Source organism: Phoca vitulina, unplaced genomic scaffold (assembly GCF_004348235.1).
Source record: "Phoca vitulina isolate PV1807 unplaced genomic scaffold, GSC_HSeal_1.0 scaffold67, whole genome shotgun sequence".
NCBI classification, from domain to species: domain Eukaryota; kingdom Metazoa; phylum Chordata; class Mammalia; order Carnivora; family Phocidae; genus Phoca; species Phoca vitulina.
Genome location: NW_022589770.1, coordinates 4,710,913 through 4,737,615, shown reverse-complemented (window position 1 = coordinate 4,737,615; position 26,703 = coordinate 4,710,913). Strand labels below are relative to the sequence as shown.

The window sequence follows — 26,703 nt, the reverse complement described above, 5'->3', positions numbered from 1 at the left end:
ATATTTTGGGGGAAAAGTACAAGCTCTCTATGGTTCTGACATCAGTGAATAGCAAGAAGGAAATGTAGAAATCCCTATTTCAAACTGCTGTCTTTTCCGAGTTCTAATAAAAATACTTACGCACATCACCAATACCTAAACACTTGGGCACATTTTGCATCGACATATTGTGATGTACATTGCAGGTTAGTCATAGATATTGTAGCTTAGTATTCCATGCAGAGAAGAACACATGATTTGGACCATAGTAGTGTTTTTTACACGGACACACAGACACAGACAGACACACAGACACACAGACACACACACAGACTTGGTGATACGCTTTGGAGTACTTTGAGAAGAAAGGCCCTGTAGGATCAACGACCTTACTTTTAATATGAATCGCTACCATTTCAGTGAGCATTCACTATGGAGGAGGTATCATGCTTCGTTCTTTAAATACATCATGTTGTTTAATTTTCATGATGGACTGTAAATATGGTGTTATATGTCAAATGATAGATGGCATCGTTTCCATTTTATAACTGAAAAACAGCAGCTACAACAGGTAACTCTCCTCAGATCAACAGCAAGTAAGTGGCAGGGCCCAGAGCCTGAATTCAAGTGTAGGTGTGTTTGACTGCAAAGCCTGAACTGGTAAAATCTGACACTAGAAGAAAATCTAGACACCGTGGTAAACGGTAAGCATACAGCCTTTGAGATGTACAGGGGGATTTTCCTTCCATCTAGAAAATACACATTATGCCTCTGTGTAAGATGTAGGTCATAGTTTATGCTGTATTGTGGACAGATTCACAGATAAAAAATTTTGTTTCCATGTGACAGGCTAATATTATGGAACGCTACTTTTCACCTTTTGCAGTCTATAAATATGTATATTTATGCTTAGTGGGACCACATATTTAGGAATTCAGTATTTGTTTCACTTGTAGTCTGTGCTGATAAGTGGACTGTTTAGAGAGCACACGTCCTTTGATTATGTCAAGGAGAGGATGACTGTGTGGGACATGGTGGTGGATGACCATTTGGCCAACCCATGCCACCATCATTTGGAGCCGTGGGAGCCGTCACTGTCTGTCTTTTCCAGCATGGGAAGCTTTGTTACAGGTATAACCCTGGATGGAAGGAAGAACAGTGAGCATGAGTGAAGGGCGAAGAGGATTACCCTTTCTCTGCAGTCTGGAGGAGCATGTGACTGATGCGTTCCTACAGGAGAAAATTCAGTTCAGAAAAATCTAGTCTCTGAGCTCTGCTAGCTTTTAGCCTCAATTCTCTCAAAAAAACATAGTCCTACCAATTTCTCGGGCTTGTAGGAGGACCGAATGGGGCAGCGCATGTAGAGAACACAGTGCCTAGCACGAAGAGAGCAAGGCAGTGTCTGGGGGCTGTTATGATTGCAGCCATTATGGGACCCTCGTCGAGATGAAGTTTGCAACAGAAACTTGTTTTCATTACTTTTAAGGGTGTGTGTGTGTGCCCGTGCACAGTTGTGTGTGTGTGTGTGTGTGTGTGTGTTTTATTTGGAAGAAGGTTATTTAGGATCTTTTTCTCTGTATCTTCCATTTGGTTCTTCTACTCCTCCTTATTTCTTGTTTCTTCCAAAGCTTTCAATAATTTTGATTAAGATCCACATTAGCTCCCTATTTAGTTTTCCATGTTACTTGATGTTCCAGTGGGGCCATGTCTCCAGTGAAACCCTTTGTCTAAGCTCCTATGGCAGGTGCAGAACTATCATTACCTGTGCTTTTATCTCCCAAATAATAGCGTATCGGTTTACTAGAAAAAAATTAAAACACCTAGATTAGACAAGTTAGCTTTAGCTGAAAAGTCCAGGTCAACGTGAATGCAGAGGACTTTGGCATAAAAAATATTCTGCCCATATTTTATAAAGATAGTACCTGTTACTCATTATCTTATACTTCCTATTGTTTTTTCCCCAATAATGAGGATATACAATGCATTTAATATCTGGCAGTTATTAGCATGCATGTGATAAATGTTTCTATCTCTACCTTCATTCAAAAATAAACAACAAAGAACAATATCAAGAGTTAACATTTGTTGAGTACTTTTTCCGTACCAGTTACTTCGCTAAGCACTTTACATTTACTGTCTCACTTCATTCCCACAATAGCCCATATGAATAAGTGCTCTGATTTTATCTATTTTATAAAGGAAGGAGCTAAAGTTTATTGAGATGCAGTAAATTGCTAAAGGTTACATATCCAGTGAATAAGGTCCATTCATGCTTTTAATCTTGCCTGTCTTTTGTAAACCATGGCTGTGTGTGTGTGTGTGTGTGTGTGTGTGTGTGTGTGTGTGTGCTTTAAGATGGTCAAGAGGAGCAAAGAATAAAGGTAGGGTGTGTCTGTAGAATACAATTTCATGTGTGAGGAGATAGTGGAGAGAATAGAAATCCAAAAGAAGCCAACTGGGAAAGTTACTTACAGTGTGTATTTCGGCCTCTTCATCTGTGAAATGGAGGTCAGAAGTCTCTGACTCATCATGTTTGTGTGATGATTCAAGGGGTTAGCACATCTAAAGTGCTCAGAGTGACAGGTATATTGTAAACACTCGGTGTCTGTTAGCTGTCCGTGGACAGGAACCCTTCACTGTTTTGTTCACTGTGGCATTATTCTTTAGGATAAATAGTGGAGTGGCTGCGTGTAAAGTTATGCACATTCTAAGGCTTTGATACACGTTTCCCAGTTGTCCCTGGAAAAGACTTCCAGTTTACTCGAAATGACTTCTCTTAGCCCTTTAGTTTCTTTCTTAAAGTATGGGTCTTTATTTTCCGTTACTAACGGGACGTGTTATCTTCTTCTTATAATTTAGATCTTCCCTGATGTTCAGATACCCGTTTTTAGTCGGTTCTTAATTTACAGAGTTGCCAGGGTTCGGTCTAAGAGTCTCCATGGGGAGGTAAAGGGAATACAGTGTATGACTGCTGTTTGTTTCACAGGTACTGTTTTTCATTCATTTCTGGGTGCATAATGCTGCTTTGAATGTTTGCGATTATTAGAAATCTGACCTTTTTGGTAAGTGGAATCATTTTAGTGATAAGGTATCAAAAAGATTTGGAGGTTATCTAAAGTTGTTATCTATGAGAGTTTGTGCCACTCTCTTTAAATTCTAAAATCAAAATAACTTTTAAATTAAAAAACATAAAATGGTTTTAGACTTAGGTTGTGGGATCAAATAGAATGTTGAAATGCTACCTTCTTCAAAGGTTAGAAGGTCCTGTCCAGAGAAGAGGAGAGGTGTTTGTTAGGGAAAGACAATTAACTGGAAAAATCCTACAGTTTATCTGAGAATAAATGCATTTTGATGGAAAGTGCCATCCTGCATCTCACCTGTCTGCTTGAGGGCTGTAGTCTGTCGTTCCACAGAATATAACATGTGCCAACGAAGCCTTTAAATGACCTAGGAATGAGGCCTAACTTGAGGATGAATATAAGAATTAGTGTCTTTGTTTTTCTGTTGATACCAGGAAGAGTAAATGGCATTTTCTGAGGTAGGTGTAAGAAAATTGACTGAGGTGAGTTGTCAGAAAAACATTTTTGTTATTTGCTACGTGAAAGTTGAGAATTCTAGTGGCGCCTGGGTGGCTCAGTCAGTTAAGCGTCCGATTCTTGATTTCAGCTCAGGTCATGATCTCAGGGTCGTGAGATCGAGGCCTGTGTCAAGCTCTGCATTGGGCATGGAGCCTGCTTAAGACTCTCCCTCTCTCTCCGAAGAAAAAAATTTAGAATTCTATCCTGAAGATTTAATAATGCGCCAGCAGACATTAAATTTCTTCAAAATCTCCTGATAATAGAACTGTAAACAATGCTAAATGAGACAAAATAGAATGTTAAGATGTTAATGTGTACAGAGGACTAATTTTTTAAGGTTGTGTTGAAAATTGGGATAGCAATTATTAAATAATTAAGTAATTGCATTTAAACACTGGTTGTAGTCATTGTGAGTTAGGCCTCGTGGTCCTCGGTCTGTATCTTCTAAGATTTTCGTTCTTGATGACCAGGGAAACGTAGTATTAGAGTAGCTTGATATCATTGCTTTTCTTCTCACCCTCCCTCTCTCCCTTCCTCCTTGCTTCCCTTATTCTGCCTCTTTGATTTGCACTTAGTTTGGGGGCCATAAGGGTGGTAGTGGAGCATGGGAGGGGAACGCATCAGTCAGAATTCTAGGGCAGAATGTTGAGAGGAACAATGGCAAAGTATGCTTTTTTTTGGTCCAGATATTTTACCAGGTGATATATGCTACCATTCTTTTCTTCATCCTTATACTTCATTTTAAAAGATTTATTGTAAAAAAGGTATTTTAAAAAAGTATTTATTGTTAAGACATAGTCTTGGGCACTAATAGCTAAGATTTCTAAAAAATATATCTGTTAAAGCGAGGAGTTATAGGGGTGCCTGGGTGGCTCAGTTGGTTAAGCATCCGACTTTTGATTTCAGCTCAGGTCATGATCTCAGGGTCGTGGGATCGGATCTCGTGTCAGGCTCTGTGCCCAGCGTGGAGTCCGCTTGAGGACTCTCTCTCTTCCCCTCTCTCTGGCCCTCTCCATGCTCTCTCAAAAAAAGCTAAGAGTTATAAAAAGTTCTTTTTAAAATATTTAGCAGATGAGCTACTTTACATCCTCCATCATGGGTTTATTTCGGGTTGGTGGTAGTCTGAAACCACAGGGGTTTTTTTGGTTGTTGTTGGGACTTTCATCATTGCCTTTTGAAAATGACAGGATGACATATGAGAACAAGGAGATGCATCTGTATGAAGCTTCTGCTACACAGAATCTCATATTGAGGAATCTCATAACTCCTTACTCCTTAACTCAGCTGAAAATATTCATGATTTAGTCCTTCTGGGAATGATCTGGTATCAGTGATCTGAACTGATGCTAAGTAAAATCTGATTCTTTACAAACTAGGCATGATTCATAAAGTCCTTTTTCCAATTTTGTTTTTAATCATTTCTTCCTTTGTTTATTCTAAGGAAGAATAATTAGGAAGAAGATAAAATCATTGCAGAGTCAGTATCCCAGGAGTTTGAAGAGGTTATGCAGCTTTACTGGAAAGTAAGAGAGCTGGTCACAGGACAGATGAAACCCTTGCCCCTTAGATACAAATTGCAGAGGTAGCTGGAATTGTCATTATTTTATCCAATTGTGTTTTTCACAAGGAATACACAATTGTCCTTTCTTGTGAAGGTTGAATAGGCTTCTGGAATTCTTGGCCAGAATCACCATTTTGTGTGAGCTCTTGGCCCTCAGCTCTTCTCATCTGTAACATGGAGGTGATGAGACCTGCCCCGCTGCATCTTGGGGCAATTGAGAAGGTCATAGGACATACGTGAAAAAAGTTTGAAGATTAAACAGCACTAGTAGATATTTTTTAAATTGTTTTTGTTCGAATATTTGGCATATAAACGTTCCTTGATCAGGTGTGTGCTTGCTTAGTTTTCAGTTTCCGGTGGAGATTTTTGTCCTAAAAACGAGCAAGGCAGTCAGATTAAAGGGAAGTTGGCAACCACGAGTCTGCAATTTTCTGTACGTCCTTGAGTTTGCTGGAAACATCGTGTTGATCAGAATGGGAATTTCTTTCTTAGCAGCATAGTATTTGGAAGAGATAAGAGAATTCTGTGCGTGGGAAAGAGGCGAGCAGCATAATATTGGAGAAAGCCGATGTGGAGAGTCAGAACGCCTGGATTCAAGTCCTGACTGTAGGTTCAGCGTCGAGCCCCCATTTCCTGTGCCGATGCGGACGGCGCAGACTGTCCCACTCTCTCGCTCACTGGACAGTGGGGAGCTCAGATGGGATGATGTGCATGCGAGGGTGCTTTTTATGGTGTAAAGTGCTTTGTCAGTATAAACTGTGTTGGACTGAACTGCAAACAGGCCTGGGGGCAGGACAAGGGACTCAAGTACATTAAGGAATGTTTTAGCGTTTCAGCTCTTGGAGGTTTTTGACTAATGATTTGTTTGATGCAACTTTCACTTTAATAGCCGAACAGAATGTTCACAATTTCAGTGTTCCCTCACATTTTAGTATAAAGCCATGGAGAACACTTTGAATGTACTTCTATTTGAATAATTATTATACAAAGTAATTAAGGAATTACTAGTGTTTTCATATTTTCTTTGAACTCTGTGGCCTTTATTTACACCATTTATTTTTTTAAGAGGGACTTCGAATTCCATCTCTGAAATGGTGACAATATTTGCCTGTGTGTGAAATGTTTCAGACACATTTAGTCAAAAACAAACAAAACCACAAAACATGAAACTACAGAGCATTTTTTTGTTTGCTTTTTTGGCTACAACGTTCAGCTCTAGGTAGCTCAAGGCAGAAAAGCTGCAAAGTGATATGAACATAATTTCTTTGCATTAATGTTAAGAGGCAAAAACTGAATCCCAAACCTGACCCTTCCTCTATCTTTCTTTTCTCATTTTTGCAGCCTATTTAAGTATAAGTATAACCTTACTAGATAATACCTCTTACTACTTATTATTGAGAGACCGAAGCCTGTGAGCACTTGAACTTTCAAGTGCTGCCACAGAAATGCTCTTCATTTTAGCTACTTGGACAAAAAACAGTGTTTGATGGAGTGACTAGGTGAAGACCTGGAAAAGGAAGGGTTATCTACAAATTGAGTGAGTTTATTATGGCTTAGTGATTTGCTGATTGATTTCATTTGCTGTCAGTTAAGGCTCTCTTAATGTCAGTTTTCTTTGCATAATGCCTCGAAATAAAGACTGATGAAGTTCTTCAGATTGATGCCGCTTATATAAACTGACCCTGATTTGCCCTGTTTTACATGACAATTTAAGTGACGGCACTTAGAGAAAAATACAGCAATGAATATGCAACTTAAGGATTAAGGGAAATGCAGTGAATCATTCAGTCTAAAACTAGGTACAAAAGTAATTTCTGGTAATAATTCCACAGATGCCTTAAGTTTTATTAAACAGACTGTTATTACTTTGAAGTGTGTGTGTGTGTGTGTGTGTGTGTGTGTGTGTGTGTGTGAAGAGAGAGGGGGAGGGAGTTGAATTGAAAAAGAACGGAAAGTGATCCTAAATCTTTTCAAATTATGGTAAATCTTCCTCTCCCCACTTATTTAAACTTGGAGTTATCAAAATCACAGTGTAAAAAATGTTTTATTTGAGGTTGCATAAATGCTGTAATTTAAGTAACCACTGAAATGTAGGGTGAGTAATTTTGAAACTTTAAATGCTTTTTGTCAGTTTCAGAACCTTCTAGTAACAGCAGAAGTAGCGTCCCCCCCCCCCCCCCAAATGGCCACAAGTCTCATCATATGGACTAAAAGGAGGCATAACTTCCGGGTGGCAGACTAACTTAAGAAGTAACTCAATGAGGAAAACATGGAATGCTAACATTTCACTCCTTTTCTGAGTGAGGGCTCCTTAACCCACACTTTCCCCTTTTCTCTGGGGAATATATGATGCCGCTTCAGTGTTGCAGGGTAGTATTTTGTTTAGAGTATATTTTATAGTGCATATTAACTATCATGAACCTGACTTGGTGTAACTTCATGAGGATTGAAAGGAGGACACAGGGGAGCCTGAGTAGCCCTGTCGGTTGAGCATCTGACTCTTGATCTCAGCTCAGGTCTTGATCTCAGGGTCCTGAGTTCAAGTCCCATATTGGGCTCCATGTTGGGTGTGAAGCCTACTTAAAAAAAAAGGAGGACATAGAACACAAGTCTCTGTAGTGGGTTCTGCTCATGTGGTGAGAGCTTTGCAAACCAACACTGAAGCCTAAGTGGTATCCGTGACATATTTAAAAGAGGCACATGTTCTGTATTTGCAAATAAGGCTTAAAATGGTCCTCCGGCCCTAGATCTTTGGTTGAATGTTATCTGGTGGAATGATTTACCCACAAAATTTAAAGTCTAAAAGAAGAAACTCCCATGTTTTGAAACTTTCTAAAATTGAGAAGGAAATGATGATGAAATTAAAACATGTACATGTTTAACTTTGTACATGTATTAAGTTATGTCATAGGACAAAATAAGAAAAAATAATTTTATGAGATATTTAACACAGTGTCTTATGCAAAGCTGCCAAAAGATAGCAGTCATTATTATTGCTATTATTATTATTATTATTATTATTTTTAGAGAGAAAGAGTACATGTGCACGTGAACAGGGGGCAGGGGGGTAGCGGGGAGGGGCAGAGGAAGAGGGAGAGAAAGAATCTTAAGCAGGCTCCATGCCCAGCACGGAGCCCAACGTGAGGCTCTATCTCACGATCCTGAGATCATGACCTGAGCAGAAATCAAGAGTCAGACGCTTAACCAACTGAGCCACCCAGGCGCCCCAGTCGTGATTATTATTATAGAGACAGTATGTGTGAGTTGAGGAATGTTATAATTCTTCATTAAGTGACGAGGAATTCTTTGAAAGTTTTGGGTGTCTCATGTTATTACCAAGTTTATAATTACTGCAAATCAAGACGTTAGATGATTTCTTGTTAGCATTAGGCAGTAGATACAACCATGACTGATAAAGAGTAAATTCAGGGACCATTACAGATATTTTCCTTATTATGTCTTTGTGGTAGTATACCATGGTCGGTGGATCTTGGATGTTAAAATCCATGACTAAGAGACACATGGTCACAGTTAAAACCTTAGTGAAAGAATTTGTTAATACAGAAGCTACCAGTTTACTAATGCCAACATGAATGTCCACTTAGATTGCATTTAAAACACTATACAAGATGGTTATATCCATCAAATTTCTCTGATTATAGATTCATACCAATCTGAATAATTACCTAACATAAAACTTAAATCTTTAGACTTGCTAAATGACAGTTTAAAAAGAAATTTACATATAAAACTAACAATACAAGCTAGAAAACTGAAAAATCGCTCTCTGACACATCAAATTTTATACATATGTGTATATATAGATCACTTTGTTATCAAAAACATGGTACACGCAATAATATTCATTATAAGTACTTCATTATACTGAACACACCCAAATTTCTTTAAAAAATTTTTTAAATTTATTTAAATTCAATTAACCAACATATAGTGTATTGTACTTTTTTAAAAAGATTTATTTATTTATTTATTTTAGAGAGAGGGAGTATGCTCCCTTCCCCTGCTCTCTCTCTCTCTCAAAAAAAAATTGATTTGATTTTGACATCCTGCCTTAATTTTTACATGGTTGTAATAATTAGCAGGTTAGCTAGAAACCATATGTGTGTGTGTGCGCACGTGTGTGTGTGTGCATGTGTTGATTTCTGGCTCCACTGGAACTAGCAGAATGTTGCATCCAAATTTTACACAATAAATCATTAAATAATTCATTAGAATCCTTTTGCTTGTGATATCTACATACTCCAGTGAAATCATGACCCTATAAATATAAGTATATATAGTAACAATCCCAAATGATACCTTTTTTTTTTAATAACATGAGAGTTGTTTGTCATCCTTCAGGCCCACAGCTCCAGTCTGGAGCTCTGAGCTCCACAACTAAAACCTGGTGACTCGGGGGCAAAAGCCTGACCTGACCTAATCTTGTGGCGACACGTGAGAAGAACTGACACGAGGCCCTTGATAGTCTCAGTTTCTCCCCCTTAGTGGGATTGTTTCAGTGTTTTGCCGTAGAATGGATTTGATTAGAGTGCACTGCCCTAGATCCTGAGGAGAGGGCTACTTCACATATGGTCTATGCCCCGTCTTTCCAAAATCCAAAAACTCCTGAGCTCCAAAACACATCTGGCTCCAAGGTTTCAAATAAGGGATTGTGGAAGCCATACGAACATTGAAACAGATTCCACACAAATAATGCATATTATCGCTACAGTGTAAGCTTTTTGTTTTTCTTATAATGAAGCACATTTGGCCTATGGGATGGTTTGGGGTTTTTTGTTTTGTTTTTTGAGGATAGCTGACACACAGTGCAGGATTTAGTGTTTTGACAAGTTTACACATTGTGCTATGCTCACCACAGTGTGGCTTCTGTCCCTGTCTGCAGTGGTGTTCTTGAGTGAAATTTAAGTTTAATGACTATTCTCTCTTGTCTTTGTTTGGGGTCATATAGGAAGGGTGTGGTAGTTTGTGCCACCTGGAAAACTCAGAGACTTCAATACTTGTGTTATAGGCAAATCAGATATGGCTCTAATAGGCTTTATCTTGCTCATGTCTAATACCTGTTTGCAAACTAAACGTGCATCTCTGTTCCATGTGAGTAGGAATCTGCTGGGACATTCTCTTTGGGCCCCTCCCACATTATTCCTGAAAGCACAAGGGATGAAATTCCTTGTCACATAACCTGCTTATCCCTTTCACCTCTCACCATCTCTTCCCACTGGATAAGGTAATGCAGACTCTTCAATGCAGACTTGTCAAGACCCTCGTCAAGGGTCTGGTGAGGTCGGCTCTCCTGATAACCAGGCAGTTGCTCTAGGTAAAGAGGGCAAGGTCATCTGGGAGTCCAAGGGCCTGGTTGTTAATAGCCCCAGTTTCTGGTAATCTACAGGAGGCTTAGGAACCAGAATGCCCTTTGCTTCACAGTTTTCCACTTAGGCTAGAGGAGAAATAGAAGTGTCATTTGAGGGTATTTAGAGATCAATGTGCACCAGGAAATTTGTTTTAGAAAAATAAAATGGCCAGCTCTCTTGACCATATACATTGGATATGGCTAATGCCGTTCAATCATGTACTGAGCACCTGCCAAGTTCAAGGCGTTGTGCTGTGTTCTGGGATACAAAGGTGACCTAAAAATCTTTTTGGGGGGAATATAGAATTTAAGAGTGATATGAGATGGAAAACATGATTGTTGTAGGAGAAGCATAGATAAGGTACCATAACCTGTCCTTCAGAGATGAGTGAAATTTATTCTTCCAAATTAGGAGAGGATTAGGAGAGGCTTCGTAGAGGAGGTGGCATTTGGAGGGGGGCCTTGAAGGTTATATAGCTAAAAATACCCTTTTCTATAAAATGCTTTTGTTAGGAAATACAGTTGGGAAAACCTGGAGTGCGAATCCCAGCCACTAGGTAGCTTGGCAGGAGTGAAATCTGTGGGATGGGCTCATCTCAATCTCATGATTAGTAATTATTTTTTAAAAGATATATTTATTTATTTGAGAGAGAGAGAGAGCATGCGAGCACACAAGCGGGGGTGGGGGGGAGGTCAGAGAGAGAGGGAGAGAATCCTCAAACAGACTCCCCACCGAGCCTGAAGCCCAACTCGGCGCTCCATCCTAGGACCCCGAGATCATGACCTGAGCTAAAATCAGGAGTGGGATGCTTAACCGACTGAGCCACCCAAGCGCCCCTCATGATTGGTAACGTTCTTTTCAGCTATTGAAGTTCTACAATACTGTGAATAAATTATGGTCTCTGCAGGATTTCATGGATATCTTATTATTTGTTCCTTTGTAATGTACAAAAAGTAAATTAATTTCTTTAGCTGAATATCAGAAAGCACCTTAGAACCAGTTTGTCCTTAAAATAATATAGTAACACTATCTTTTTGGAGATATAGTTTAACACACTTCAGTGAATTTTGGTATAGAGATTATAGGGATTATTGAATTGATAACCCTGACTGACGCATGTAGATTTCCAAACCAAATCTGGTATATCAGAATCAGAATGGAGGGGCACCTGGGTGGCTCAGTCGTTAAGTGTCTGCCTTCAGCTCAGGTCATGATCCCAGGGTCCTGCGATCGAGCCCCGCATTGGGCTCTCTGCTCCGCGGGAAGCCTGCTTTCCCTCTCTCACTCCCCCTGCTTGTGTTCCCTCTCTCGCTGTGTGTCTCTCTCTGTCAAATAAATAAACAAGATCTTTAAAAAAAAAAAAGAATCAGAATGGAATCATGGTAATAAAAGAATTAACTCTCAATAAAGGCCTAAGGTATTTTCTTTCTTTTTCTCTTTACTGATTTGCCTTTCTTTAGGTATATTGAAATTTTTTCATATTGGATTTAATTAAATCACAAACAAGTGCATCAAATTCTTATAATTCCAGCAAAATGGCTTTTTAGCATTTCTCTCCAAATTAACGTAAAGATACCAATTATAGATGTCCTTTGCTGAGATTCATAAATAAAGCTGACAGTGTTATGTGAAAAGAGGAAAGATGAAGCATTCACTATTGGGTGTCTATGTGTATGCATTTTCTCTGTATGTGGAAGTGTAGCTTAGATCAATTGCACTCTCTGAAAGTTGTTTGTTTTGAGATAATGGACTGAGCAGCTTTTCTTTGGTCATGAACAACTAGCTCTCAGCCCTGTAAGCCACTTATTTCTATAACTTTTCTTTTTGTATTAACACCACTCCTTTAAGGAACTTTGCATGCTGAATCCCCAAAAGATTAAAATGAGGCTGTGTCTTTGCTACATACGCTACCATATTTGATTGAAGCAGCTGGGATCTTCGTAGGTTGATTATGAAACAGACAAATGGGAAGTGCTGGTTATCACTTTGTTCCGTCTCCCAAAAGTGTAAATCAGAAAGAGATTATCGGAATATAAAGTGCCCTTTGTTAAGCCCCAAATATCTTTTGAAGAAGATAAACAGGCATTCTCAGTACAGTCCACATTATTACTGAAATTGAAAGTCTCACTAACTCTAAAATGAAGAACCATGCCAATATTACATGTTGTTAATTGAATCAAGCTGAACGAGTATGTATGGGACTCCTGCTCTGTACTCAGCCCTGTGCTTGACAGATGGTTGGGTGACCGAGGAGGGATGTGCAATCAGAGAGGAATTACAAAACAGAACCTCAGAACACAAGAGGAACAAAACAAGCACTTATATGGGAACCATGAAGTTGTGAACATGTACGCCAGCAGTCTTTGGAAAGTGTAAAGGTGGGGAAAGAGGCTCAGTGTACCACTAACCTTGTTTTATATTCTTCTAAAAAAATTATTATTATTTTTTTAATAAGAAGAGCCATTTGGCTTTTTGGGGGAGATAATCTACTCAATTAGTGTTTTATCTACTCAGTTTCAATATGAACTTTAAACATGTATTATTTTCCCAACTTAAATGTAAATCTGAATATGCCATTCCTCTCTTAATATACAGCTAAATGGCTGCCCATCACCCTTAGAATAAAATTCAAACTTCTCATCTTGCCCTTGGGCTCTTCATGATCTGGGCTTGCCTCTGTCCAACTTTATCTTCTAACACTCTGCCTTTCATTCACTGAGTGTAGAGCAATACTGACCTTTTTGCTGTAACTTGAGCATACCGAGCATAGTCCCATTTCTGAGGCTTTGAGCTTGCTGGTCCCTTTACTTGGCATGCCTTATGCCAAATCTTCATGAGGCTCCCTCCTTCATTCATTCATGGCTTTGCTTAAGTGTCAAATGATGGAAGCCTTCTCTCGTCACTAACTAAAATAGTCACTCTTCTCCCTTCATACTTCATAGCCTTGACCCTGTTTAATTTTCCTTCATAGCACATGACCGAATATATTTGTCTATTACCTGTCTTTCACTAGAATGTAAGACCCAGGAGCACAGGGGTTACTGCTGTATCCTCAGCACCTAGAACATAGTTAAGTGCTTAGAAATATTTGGTGAATACATTAATGAATGAACCGAGATGTTCTCTATTGTGGCCTTTGTCAGAGGCAGAACTGTGCGTATTAAGGAAAAGAGCAAGGAGTTTGGAATTAGATGGACCTCTGATTCCCAGTTGTGCCACTTATTAGCAATGTGCTCTTAAGAAAGTTAGTTATGGACTCTGAGCTTCAGTAGCTTTATAGGTAAATTGTGCTAAATAATTCCTATTTTGCAAGTACAGTGTAAAGCTTAGAGATTATGCATTTTGCCACAGAAAACAGACTGTGTTCAGATTTGTATGTATATATGTTATTTAGGATAGCTAGAAAATGCCCTTCTTTTGGTTGAGGAGTCTAAATCATCCTGCACAGGTGTATCTATTACTTAAAATAAGGAGAGAATAGTAGTCAAAGTAACTCTGATCTCCAAGGACTGTACTGTTAAGTGTCAAAAGTGCATATAAACATTTCTGCATGTCAGTGCCAGATGTTATGGTTTTGACATTTGGACAAAGCTAGACTGCCTGAATCCCAGCTCACAGCATCACAGTTGAATCCAAAAATTTATCTGTACACTCATACCATACTAAGTCTTATCTCTATGTCAATAGGATCCAAAGCAGCCTAATAATCCCCATTACAAAACTACCAGTGATGTCAAGACATAGTAGGTGCTCAAGAACAGTAACTATAATGATTTATTTTTTCCTGAAGGAGAGCTAAAGTAAGGAGGTTAAGCTTCTTTACGGTTTCCTATGACGCACAATTAATTCTGTGTTATCCACTAACTAAACTACTCTTACTTTATCAATCTTTGTTAATTAATAAACCCAGTGCCGTTGTATAATTTAGCATATGTTGAACATTTGGTATGTTGCTTAAATTTTTAAGTCCTAAAGCAAGGTAATTTATTATTATTATTTATTAATCTAGCAGTATCTTCTGAGAAACTCATTTCTTTTAGAATTTTTTAAGATCACTGTTCTTTTTTATGACTTCGTGTCCATATGCAAGAGTTTCCAGGAGAAATTTTTTTTTTCTCAGTCTCTGATTATTTTGGTGATCTCTTTTCCATATTCTTGTAGGAAACTAATGTTACTGCTTATCCCTTTGGTCTTTCTTTACAGTAACCTTTAGCGTAATAAAAGCGGTAATCACCAGCAGTCTAGAAGCTGCATTTAGCTTCAGGATTGGCTTTGACTCAGTTCTGGTTGGAAATAACATATTTGAAAGAGAATTGGTCTTGTTCTTGGCACATTCAAATTGTATATGCCATGGTTGAGTGGAGGCCAGAAAAGAGTTTAGAGTCTAAACACGATATAAAGAAAACATCATTTAAAAAAATCTGCTGCAGAAGTATCCTGCAACTCTGCTGAATATGGTTTCCCATGAGGCTCCTTCTCATACCTGAAAAGCTACTATATTTACATCCTTCAAAGTGGTGCCAGTAAAAATTTTGAGTGATGGCATAAGTCAGGTCCAGGGCCATTTCAAATGGCAAAAGGGGGAAAATGAAGTCTGATATTCTCTTTTTTCTTTATAAGATAACACCAACAAAAACATACCTGAACTATATGCAATATGGCATCAAGTCAATTCATGCTATTTTGTCTTTAGTTGTACTTGACTAAGAAGTTTGTATATTTGCAACAAAATGTTTTCTTCTAATAACCTGACACATTTACACTCCTTAACATTGTCACCATCATTACTGTAACGCATTTCAGTGTCTGTAGGTACATTGCATTAAATATCTAGTTACACGTGTTTTTAACCATGCCCTGTACTAAAGAAATAAGAGCACCTAATCTTAAGTGGATAGCAGGGGTCCAGACCAGTCTGTAAAGGGAAACATAGTAATTCTAGTATATGCACAAAAACCCCTAGAACATCTCGGGTCAAAAGTGGGCTGTCCAAGAATAGGAAAACATCTCGTATGAGAGAAAGGGGAAAAAGTTGGTTCACCAAAATCCTAGTTTCTACATAAAGGAAAGGTCATTTTTCTGCCAGGTAACTTTCCAGATGTGACAAGATAAAAGCCTTCCCTAGGTAAAATGGAAATGAAATATAACTTCTTAGAGTCCTCTTCTTCCTGTGCCTATGTTTGGTATGCAGAGATCTCATACAGAATGAGAATTTATGAGTCAGAAGAACTAGTTATGTGTGGGTAGGATTTGGGGTATTGGCATTTTGGGGTCTTGGTATTTTGCTTCTAATGTCTTCCACTAGTAACATCAGATCCTCACTTCAGGCAGCTGGGTGAAATGCATAATACACTGCCATTTTACATGTATGAGTCAATTAAACACACTAGAAGTTGCTTTTCCAAATTTTGTCATTTTCCAAAGTAACCTATTGTATGAATAATAGAAGATTTGCTTTAATTTGTAAGCTTAATTTAATTTTTTTCTCATTAAAATAATCTCACGGCCTTCTTTCAAATTGCATTTTTCTAGAAACCAAAGAGGTTTTTAGGGGCAGTGTAGAAATTATGTGACATATTAGGACAGAATAGAGATTCATGAATTTGCTGCAAGTGTTTATTGAACCCATTCTATAGAAGGAATTAAATGCTCAAGAAAATATCATCTGAAGTTCCTTTACTTGAAATAAATATTTCTTTCCATTACATAAGGAAAAATTGGTTGTTCGGAGTCAGCATGATGTAATGATTATTGAGTTTGAGAACTTCAAGAATCCTGGTTTCATAGCAAAATTCAAGAAGGACTTTGCTTTTATACCCTTTCCGTCAGGAGAGGAGAGCGCATGGGTTGAATTGACAGTTAAATGAATGTTGTGATAGACTAGCTGTGCATTTTTTGAAACTTGGAAAGCCTAGATTAATTCTGCTGATCTTACTGAGAAACTTGGTATGATAGACAGCCCCAAACAAACAAACCATATAAAACACTAAACCCCAAATATAAAGCAACCCCGGAAACTTGCAACACATGGAATGAGCATGGGCTTTGGAATTGAACGGACATGAATTTGAATCCTAGTGCCATTCTTTATTAGGGAGGGGACCTTGGATAAGGTACTTAGCAACACTGAACCTTGGTTTCCGAAGTAGAGATAACACGTGTCTTACGGAGTCATTGCCAGAATCAGAAGAGTATACAGAGCTCAGGCTGTGATGTTTGGCACATAGTAACTGCAGTTGCTTAGGACTGGGGTCCAGGCAAGCCTTGCAGTATGGGAACTATGAAGGAAGCAAGAACACCTTTGGGCACAGATTTGAGCAAACCTAGGCTTTATTGACTGTCCTCCATCCCAACTCATTTGGTGATTCTTGGTGGTAGAGAGGGTGGGAGCTCACCTCCCTCATTGGCCTAACTTTTAGGGCAGACGTGGGGTTGACTTGGAGTGGAGAATAGAGCTGGGTGCGTAAGCCCCTCAGATTGCATCGACTCCTTTGAGGCCACAGCTGTCCTCTGGCCCCAGAATGGCTGGTGTTGCTGTGACAGTCAGTGAGCAAGGGAGACAGGTGTCTGCCCCCCTCTCAGGGTGTCTTGCTCATGTGCCTGCCTAAAGGAGTCTTTGGGAATTACAGGCAGAAGATGGGTTAAGATCTAAGAAGATCTAGTCTGGGCCTTTGCTGGATAAGCAGATATCATTTAAACTTTTTGGAAGAAGTTTTATTCTTCTCTCATTTGTTTCTAAAATTTGTATATCTACCCCTTTTTAATTAAACATGAGCAGACTTTGCTTTCCTTTGCTTTTTTTTTTACCTTTTTATTTTCAAATAATTATAGATTCACAAGAAGTTGCAAAAATAGTATCCTTCATCTAGTTTCCCATAATGTTACATCCTACATAACTTTAGTACAATATCAAAGCCAGAAAATGGACATCAGTGCAGTGTGTGTGTGTATAGTTCTATGACATTTTATCACATACGTGTGTTTGTGTAGCCACCACCACACTCAAGATACAGAACTGTGGCATTGCCACAAAGACCTCCATCAGCTAACCATTTTATAGACATTTCATCCCCCCACCCCAAATCATCCCTAACCCCTGGTAACCATTAAATGCTTTCTGTCTCTATAATTCTGTCAATGATAAATAAATGAAATCCTACAGAATGTGATCTTTTGAGATTGACTTTTTTCCCCCCACTCAGCGTAATGCCCTTGAGATCCATCCACGTTTTTGTGTCTATCGATAGTTTGTTCCTTTATATTGTTATACTAGTAGTCATGGTATGGATGTTCCACAATTTGTTTAGCTATTCATTCATTGGTTGTTTCCAGTTTTGGGCTATTACATATAAAGCTGTTATGAACATTCATGTACAGATTTTTGTATGAACAAAATTTTTTATTTCTCTAAAAAAAAGGCCCAGGACTGTGATTTCTGGGCCAAATGTATGCTTACTTTTTAAAGAAATTGCCTTGGGGGCGCCTGGGTGGCTCAGTCGTTAAGCGTCTGCCTTCAGCTCGGGTCATGATCCCAAAGTCCCGGGATGGAGTCCTACATCGGGCTCCCTGCTCAGCTGGGAGTCTGCTTCTCCCTCTGTCCCTCACCCCTCTCTCACACACTCCCTCTCATAAATAAATAAATAAATAAATAAATAAATAAATAGGTCTTAAAAAAATAAAGAAATTGCCGAACTGTTGTCTAGAGGGGCTGTACCATTTTTCATTCTTACCAGAATGTACGAGAGATCGTTTCTCTGCTTCTTCACCAGCTTTTGATGTCACAGTTTCTTCTTTTAGCCATTCTGATAGGTGTGGGGTACTATCTCACTGTGGTTTTTTTCATTCTCTAATGGCTAGTGATTTTCAAAATCTTTAATGTGCTTATTTGAGATTTGTATGTTCTCTTTGGTAAAAAGTATCTTAGTGTTTCTTGCTCATTTTCTAATTGGATTGTTTGTCTTTTTACTATTGAGTTTTGAGAGTTTTTAAAAAATATATTCTAGGAACTAGTTCTTTATCAGATACGTGGTTTGCAAATATTTTCCCCTATTGTAGCTTTCTTTTAATATTAGAAACAGGATCTTTTGAGAGCAAAAGTTTTTAATTCTGGTGAAGTTCAGTTTATTGATTTTTTTTCTTTTATGGATTATGCTTTCATTATCATGTCTAAGAACACTTCAAGCCCTAAGATGCCAAAGATTTTCTCCTATTTTTTTTTCCTAGAAGTTTTACGGTTTTATGTTTTACATTTAAGTCTGTGGTCAATTTTGAGTTAATATTTGTGCAAGGTGTGTGGTTGGGCTGTGATCATCAGAATTCTAAGATGGTCCACAAGACCCTTCTCCCTGGTGTACAGGTACCATATAATTAATCTCCTCCTTTTGAGGGTGGGCAAGACCAGTAAATATGGGATCATCTTGAATGGGCCTGACCTAATCAGATGAGCCTTTTAAAAGAAGGTGAAGTGAGGGAGATGCTCTGTTGCTGGGCTGGAAAAAAGCAAACAGCCATGTTGAGAAAGGAGGGGTCCATCCAGCAACAACATGAGAAAGGTCTTTAGGAACTAAGAGTAACCCTGGCTGACAGCCAGCAAGAAAATGGAGACCTCCATTCTCCAACCTTCAGGAAATAAATTCTGCCACCAACTTGAATAAGCTTGGAAGAGGACCTTGAATCTCAGATGAGCCTGCAGCTGCATTTGACCCTTAATTTCAGTTGGCTGAGGCCCTGAGCAGAGCACCCCGCTAATCGGTGCTAGATCTCTTTGGTATGGACTGGCATATCACTTGGTCCATTATTTAGACATAGATGTTCCTATGAGGTGTGTTGAAGGAAAGGTGGAAGGATTTCACAGTGCAGAGGGGCTGAGAGTGGTATCCTTGCTTGTTTATTTACCTCTTGTGCATTTCAACATGAACTGTTATGTGCCCTGTCTGGTTAAGTGAATTTATGGATTAAATTATTTTACGTAGCGTAATCTTTACAATAGTTTACAGTGAGTTAAAAAGTAGTCTTTACAATCTTCTATATAAGGTTGTTGTTTTCTTGTGACAAAGTGGTTCAAAGTACTCTTGAACTTAGTATGAATTATGTAATTTTCTTTAACAAAAAAAGAAGGATTCCAAATCTGTAGGTGGACCTTCTCTTTGATGGCAAGTGGCTGTCAAGAGCATTTTATTTAGAAAATTATTTTAAAAACCCTCCCCAAACAAAATATATTCTTTTATAGCAAGGTAAAGTGACATATGTAAAAACAACAACAAAACTAACTGCTTTATTGAAGAAGTTTTATGGAGAAAGCATTATGAAAATATTTCTGGAATTCTCAACTTTTTTTCTAAAAATGATCTAAATTTATAAAAATTCATATAGGTACACATAAAAAGTTCTGAAGCATAATTTCCTAACCAAAGTGTGTGTTTTGAGCCTTTGTTAGAAATATATGTTTAATATAAAATGTATTTGTAAAAATATAAAAACACGGTGTATTTAAAGAGCAATCAATTAATTCAGGGAAGTTTGTCATTTTCTACCCAAAATTCCAGTTAAAACTTTTGTTTAATTGATGGGATTGAAACATGAGTGTCATGATTCACAACATAGCCAATGGTGCCCTTCTGCCGTCTGCATCTCATCTTTTTTTTTTTTTAAGATTTTATTTATTTATTTGAGAGAGAGAGAGAAAATGAGCACAAGCAGGAGGAGGGGCAGAGGGAGAGGGAGAAACAGACTCCCCGCTGAGCAAGGAGCCCGACTTGGGTCTCAATCCCAGGACCCTGGGATCATGACCTGAGCTGAAGGCAGACACTTAACTGACTGAGCCACCCAGGCGCCCCATGCATCTCATCTTTTAACCATGTTTTGTGGGAGTGGTACATGTGGGGACTCAGAATAAGACTTCCAAACTGCAATTATCACAGAAAGTTATACAACAAGATTTTTAAAAAATATTTTATTTATTTATTTCATATCAGAGAGAGAGGTAGGCAGAGGAAGAAGCAGGCTCCCCACTGAGCAAGGAGCCCGATGCGGAACTCGATCCCAGGACCCTGGGATCAGGATCTGAGCCGAAAGCAGATGCTTAACTGACTGAGCCACCCAGGCGTCCCTATACCACAAGATTTTTTAAAATTATAAAGCATATTTCTTTCACTGAAAATACTTAATAATAGCTTCTTATTGAGAATAAAAGGTCTCAGGGATAAGCCCACTTCTCATGGCTGATTATGCTTAGCTTCAAGCCCTCCTGTGACCTGGTTCCTCCTTTGTTGAAGTGTTCTCTTGCTTGTGGTTTGGACAGGATTTCTGCAAAATTTTGTTTCTGGTCCCTTCTACTTTCTATTCCTTATTGATTCCTCAGAATTCTTGTTGGCTGGTGGTATTCTTAGCAGCTTTTATACACGCACATACACGTGCACACACACACACACACACACATACTCAGTGTGTAAAGCAAGGAGGTGGATGGCGGTCTGCCATCTCGATACAGTCTTTCCTCCACAACTTTCTGGGGAATGTCAAGGTGAAACAGATAACTGTGGACAGGGCCAGAAACCAAACATCCAAACTACAGGGCCTGATCCAGATCTTAGATTGGATCTTGCCTGGGACACAGTTACTATTTGTAGACTGCCAGCAACAGGCCCTTCAGCTCACATGTTCTGCCTTTCCCTACATTTCTAAAATATTGAAAGGAAAGCAAATGAGCAACCTTAGCAGAGTCACTTCTTGATAATGAAGAAAACAATTTTCCTTTAATTCCAGGTGCTCATGAACAAAAGTTGATACTAAAAACTATGAGCGTGTTATCACTGTAAAATTTTCTTCCTTAAGAATGACATGTTATTTCACTCAGATGTGGAACTTCATAAACAAGACAAATGAGCAAAGGAAACAAAAAAGAGAGAGGGAGGTAAACCAAGAGACAGACTCTTAACTCTAGAGAACAAGCTGATGGTTACCAGAGGGGAGCTGGGTGGGGGGAATGGGTGAAATCCGTGACGAGGATTGAGGAGGGCGCTTGTGATGTATGGAAGGGTTGAATCTCTATACTGTACACCTGAAACTAATACAACACTATGTTAACTAACTGGAATTTAAGTAAAAACTTAAAAAAAAAGGACATGATAAATAGGGACTGTTTTATTTTCAGTGGGCAGTTCTCCTGTTAGGAAGTAAATATCCATTGGCCTCTAAAATTCTTTATGTTCAAAAGGGCTTTACTATTTCAATATGTATAGAATATCTAATATTTAAAATGTTTACATTATGTCTAATAATACCCCTCGGAAATATTGAATCTTTGGGGCGTCTGGGTGGCACGGTAGGTTGAGTGTCCGACTCTTGGTTTTGGCTCAGGTCATGATCTTGGGGTTGTGGGATCGAGCCCCACAGGCTCTGTGCTCAGTGGGGAGTCTGCTTCTGTCTCTCTCCCTCTGTCCCCCCCAAAATAAATAAATAAATCCTAAAAAAATATTAAATCTTTGTTTTATGAGTTAAAATAATAATTTTCCTAATTTGATGGCATCATCATTACTACAGCCAACATTTACCTGAGGGTTTACTATGTTTCAGATAGGTAAGGTCTTCTCAGGTTTTAATAGTCATTTAATCCTCACAAAATCTTTATAAGATAGGAATTATCATCCCCATTTTATGGGGATTTATTATATTTCACATATTTGGTATATCCATTTAACATGGTATGTTTACTTTATATAGTAGATAGAAATGAAGTATATCTATAGTTATATTTAAAGGGAAATAGCTGAGGTTTTTGCTTCCCAGTTCCTCAAAAATGTAAGTAAAAGGTTTACTCTTTTGGCATCTAGGCCTCACGACATTTTCCACTAATCTCCCCTTCTGACATCAAGTTCCCAAGGATCCCATTTCTTCTGAAATCCAGTTTTGAAGTCAGCCTAAATTACATAATAAGATGTACATAACAAATTATATAAATAATATTCTAGTGCTCAAGTGACAGTCACCTACTTGTATCTCAGAATTTTGTGAATTCTGAAACATACTTTTCCTTAAAATGGATATAGGATGTGGAATTTTGTTTGGATTCTCTCATCTTGTTATGTTGCTGATAAGCACTATAGATTATCTCTGTAACAAAAGACTATTCTTGTCCAGAAACTGTCTTTTGTTCTGTTTCTCCTGTAACTAGATAAGCCCCACTGAGATACATCTCTCACGGCATGGTACCGTCAAAATCCCTATGGCCAAAGATGACATGGGATAAATTCTCCAGTGCTGGGCACGCTGAACACAGTATCATGCTGTTCTGTCGTTGTTTGCTAATATAAAAAGATGTGATGTTTTCATACTGGAGAGAGGTGTGTTGTGAAGAGTTAGACTTTGGGAGACTGATACAGAAGTCATTAGATGCTCACTCCTTCCTCCTCCACCCCCTCTCTCAGTTGGTTCAGACTATCATTTCCACTTCAACCAACTTGACACCTTTCTTTTGTATTAAAGAGTTGGGTTTTTCACTGGAATCCTTTGTTACGTAGTTTGCATCACTTTTTAATATTGGAAGTTAACATTCTTTATTCCTCAAAAGGTCTGGTGCTTCTTTGAATGACTGCGATTTCACTGACACTGCTACCCCCAACCATACTATAGTGTAGTATTTACACCGTGAAACACACCTGCTGTATTTACCACTACTCGTTGTTGCTCTGAAAAGATATATACGTGTTGTAAAAAACTGCTTTCATCTCTCAAATGAAATAATGCTTTGAAAGATTTTAAATGTTTAACATTCTAAATCCTATGCAAAAAATAGATTATTATATTCTTTTTAGTGTTATAAAGAAGTAATATGTGGTTTCTCTTGATACTGCACTGGATATTAGGATTTAGGTTTTTTTTTTTTAAGATTTTATTTATTTATTTGACAGAGAGAGAGACAGCGAGAGAGGGAACACAAGCGGGGGGAGTGGGAGAGGGAGAAGCAGGCTTCCCTCGGAGCAGGGAGCCTGATGCGGGGCTCGATCCCAGGACCCTGAGATCATGACCTGAGCCAAAGCAGATGTTCAATGACTGAGCCACCCAGGTGCCCCTAGGATTTAGTTATTAAAAGTAGATCAAGAAAGGAGCCAAAATAATTATGACTTTTGTTCCATCCACCATATAAAAATTTAGATGTAACTTCTCAAAAAAGTATTTTATTTTTTTAAAAAGAGGTTTGAAGGAATATCATTTTTATTATTTATTCCTTTAAGAGTATCATGTCCATGAGAATTAATGAAATATGTTTCTCTAAATTTAGGAAATAGGATAACTTTTAAAGTGTTGAGGTTTTTATCTTTAAATATTAGAGGCCAATTCTATTATGCCTTAACAGTGAAATCATAATTCAGGAGCCTATTACTGATAGAAGAGTACTTCCTTTTTTTTATTCAATAACACTTATACATGTTTTTGTGCCTTTTATACATTTTAGGTCCTTATCCAACAAGACAATATGTATACAAACCACCTATCACAAATTGTCTCGTTAAGATCTTAGTGGAGAACTTAAAAATAGAACTAAAGTAATACTACCATGAAATTCAGTAGTTGACCATTTTTGGAGGGCTTTCTTGCAATGGTAGTTGAAGGATGAAGAGAATGGCTTTGCCTTAGATTTTTAATTACCTGAGCCTTATCACGGTTTTGGAAGTAGGCAAGAAAATGACCCTTCTTCCCATTTCATGGAGGGAGAGAATGGAAGCTCAGAGAGATGACGTGGCATCATCGCCCAAGAGCGCAAAGCCTAAGTAAGTGGCAGAGTGAGGACCGGACCAAAATAGGACTTGTGATTCCTGGTTCACCACCTGGTGAAGATGAATGAATTATAAGAGTGGAGAGAGACTTGGCATAGGAAGAAGCAGATATGATTTTATAGTTTCTGACTTTTACATACATTTGAAACCTGGGGAAATATTTTGTGTTAGTATTAGCTATAAGCTCACCTTGAAATGACTCCAAGTAAGGTAGAGACGTTCCCAAACATGACGTCATATGATGCTCATTCAGCGTTGGGAAATAGAATTCTCTTCTGTAGGTTCTGTCCTTTTGTGCTGACAGCTATGCTTTCACTTCTTTTTTTGATTTGAACAAAGTATAGTTAATAATTTATACGTTAGAGTGTTAAGATTATATTTCCCCGAATATCTTCATCCTTTCCTATAAGGTATTTTATGCCAACATATGGCTTCAAATTGTGGGTTTTTAAAAATCTTTTCCAGTCGTTCACTCATTCATTCATTCATTCATTCATTCAAACAAGTGCTCACTGTGGGCCACTAACATCCCTGATGATACAGAGATGATTAGGCACAGTATCTGGCCTAAGGAGCTCCTCAGTCTAGTAAAGGTAAACATGTAAACTGATACCTTCCTGCTAAAGCAATAAGCGTTATAGTAGAAGCAAGCATGAGGGGCCCCCACAGAGAGCTAGAGTAAATGTTAACAGTGCCTTTGGGTTCAAAAGAGGTTTCTTGAAAGGGATGGTGTCCGAACTTAATATTTTAGGGCAAATAGGAATTTATTAGGCGAAATGGTGTGAATTTTCTTACTTTTACCTACAAATAGTTAACCTACTTCTGTTTCTCAGACATTGTGTGCATTGTTTCTTACTCTTTGGTCACCACATTACTTCATGTGCATTCAGAATTGCTCAAATATCTAGTTTCTCAAAACTTTTCCAAATCAGACCCTTCAGATTGAATAGAATTTGGAAATTCTCAGACTGTCTACCATTTTACTCATTTGTTGCTGTGGTTAGAACTTTTTTTTTCTTGTAAATAATACAACATTATATTTGAATATATCTTTGAAATATTTGGTTTTTGCTATATTTGAAGTATTTTGAAAGACTTTTTTTTAAAAAGGTGTGATAGTGTTCTTGGACTTAAAATTCACTACTGGTTGCTTTAGAAGAAAAAGTATATAAAATATGATTAAAATGTAATACAGAGGTCTAACAATCCCCCAAATATAACTTATTTGGGGGGAGAAAAACTTAAACACACTTGTATTTTATTATACATAGTATAATACAAGAACATTCCTCTGTTATATGAATGAATACAATTTTTTTTGTACAATATAAGAGTCACATTATTTACTCTTAAACAAATTATAGGATTATTTCAGCTCCTTTTGTTTCAAACCATTTGTTTTTTTAGGTGGATTGAAAGTTTTACTGACTCAGCTCATTTTGAAATATCTTTCTTATATATCCATCTGTTGTGTGTCTTAAGATTGAAATTTAGGTCAAATTACAACTTGAATTTAACTTCACAAAGAAAATAAGTGTGCCATCTTTTAAAAATTGCATTCTAAATTTTAAACACAATAGATCAAAGTACATCTCATTTAAATATATACTCTGGAAAAGAAGTCTCAATTATTTTCTCCCAAACTTTCTTAAAATAGTCCCTGTTCTCAATATAAACTGTGAGGGTTAGCTTTATTATTTTAAAGACAGATGAAAAGTTGTTTATTTTAAAATTTTAATGATTTTGCTTTCAAATTATGGAAATTCTTCTTTAGGGACATCTTTATTTGAATTGTATGTGACATTATATTTATTTCTTAAGGCTATGATTAAAAGTTTCATGGATGTCTACCAGCTTGCAAGCGCTAGAATTGCTACATTAGAGAAGGAAATGACATCTCACCGAAGTCACATTGCAACGTTGAAATCAGAACTTCACACGGCTTGTTTACGTGAAAATGAAAGTTTGCAATCAGTAAGTCCTGCAACATTGTTTTTCTTCTTTGTGTCTGGGGTCACGTTTACATTCATGTTTTTATTGCTCATAAGATCACTCGCCAATATATATAATTTAGGGTAAATGATCAATTAAGCAATGTAAAATTGTTAGTGTGGAGAAAATTTTGAAGAAAGAAAGGCAATTAATTTTTCCATTGTATCATGTATAAAGATATGCATACTGTTATCAATGCTAAAACACTACATCAAGATTCCTTTGTGTTTGGCAGCGCAGCTGACAGTTGGATTTGGCAGTATGCATAGTTAAAGCTTGCAACTGTCTGAAGATTCAGTGTGTCCCATTAAGACAGAATATTATTAATTATGCGTATAACCAAAATGGTAATTAGAACATGTGATTATTCTCTGTAGAAAACTAGACTTATCCATAATACATGCCTAGCTAAAGATGCATGTTGTGATTCATCTGTATGATTAAAATTC

General features: G+C 37.8%; 1 protein-coding gene across 1 annotated transcript in view; it reads left to right on the top strand.

Annotated features, from left to right (window-relative positions):
- Nucleotides 1–26,703, top strand: part of CCDC171 (coiled-coil domain containing 171) — a 317,703-nt gene that overhangs the window by 250,126 nt on the left and 40,874 nt on the right. Inside the window, exon 25 of the mRNA XM_032392436.1 lies at nt 26,084–26,236. Coding sequence (XP_032248327.1) covers nt 26,084–26,236 — 153 coding nt within the window. The remainder of the gene's footprint in view (nt 1–26,083; nt 26,237–26,703) is intronic.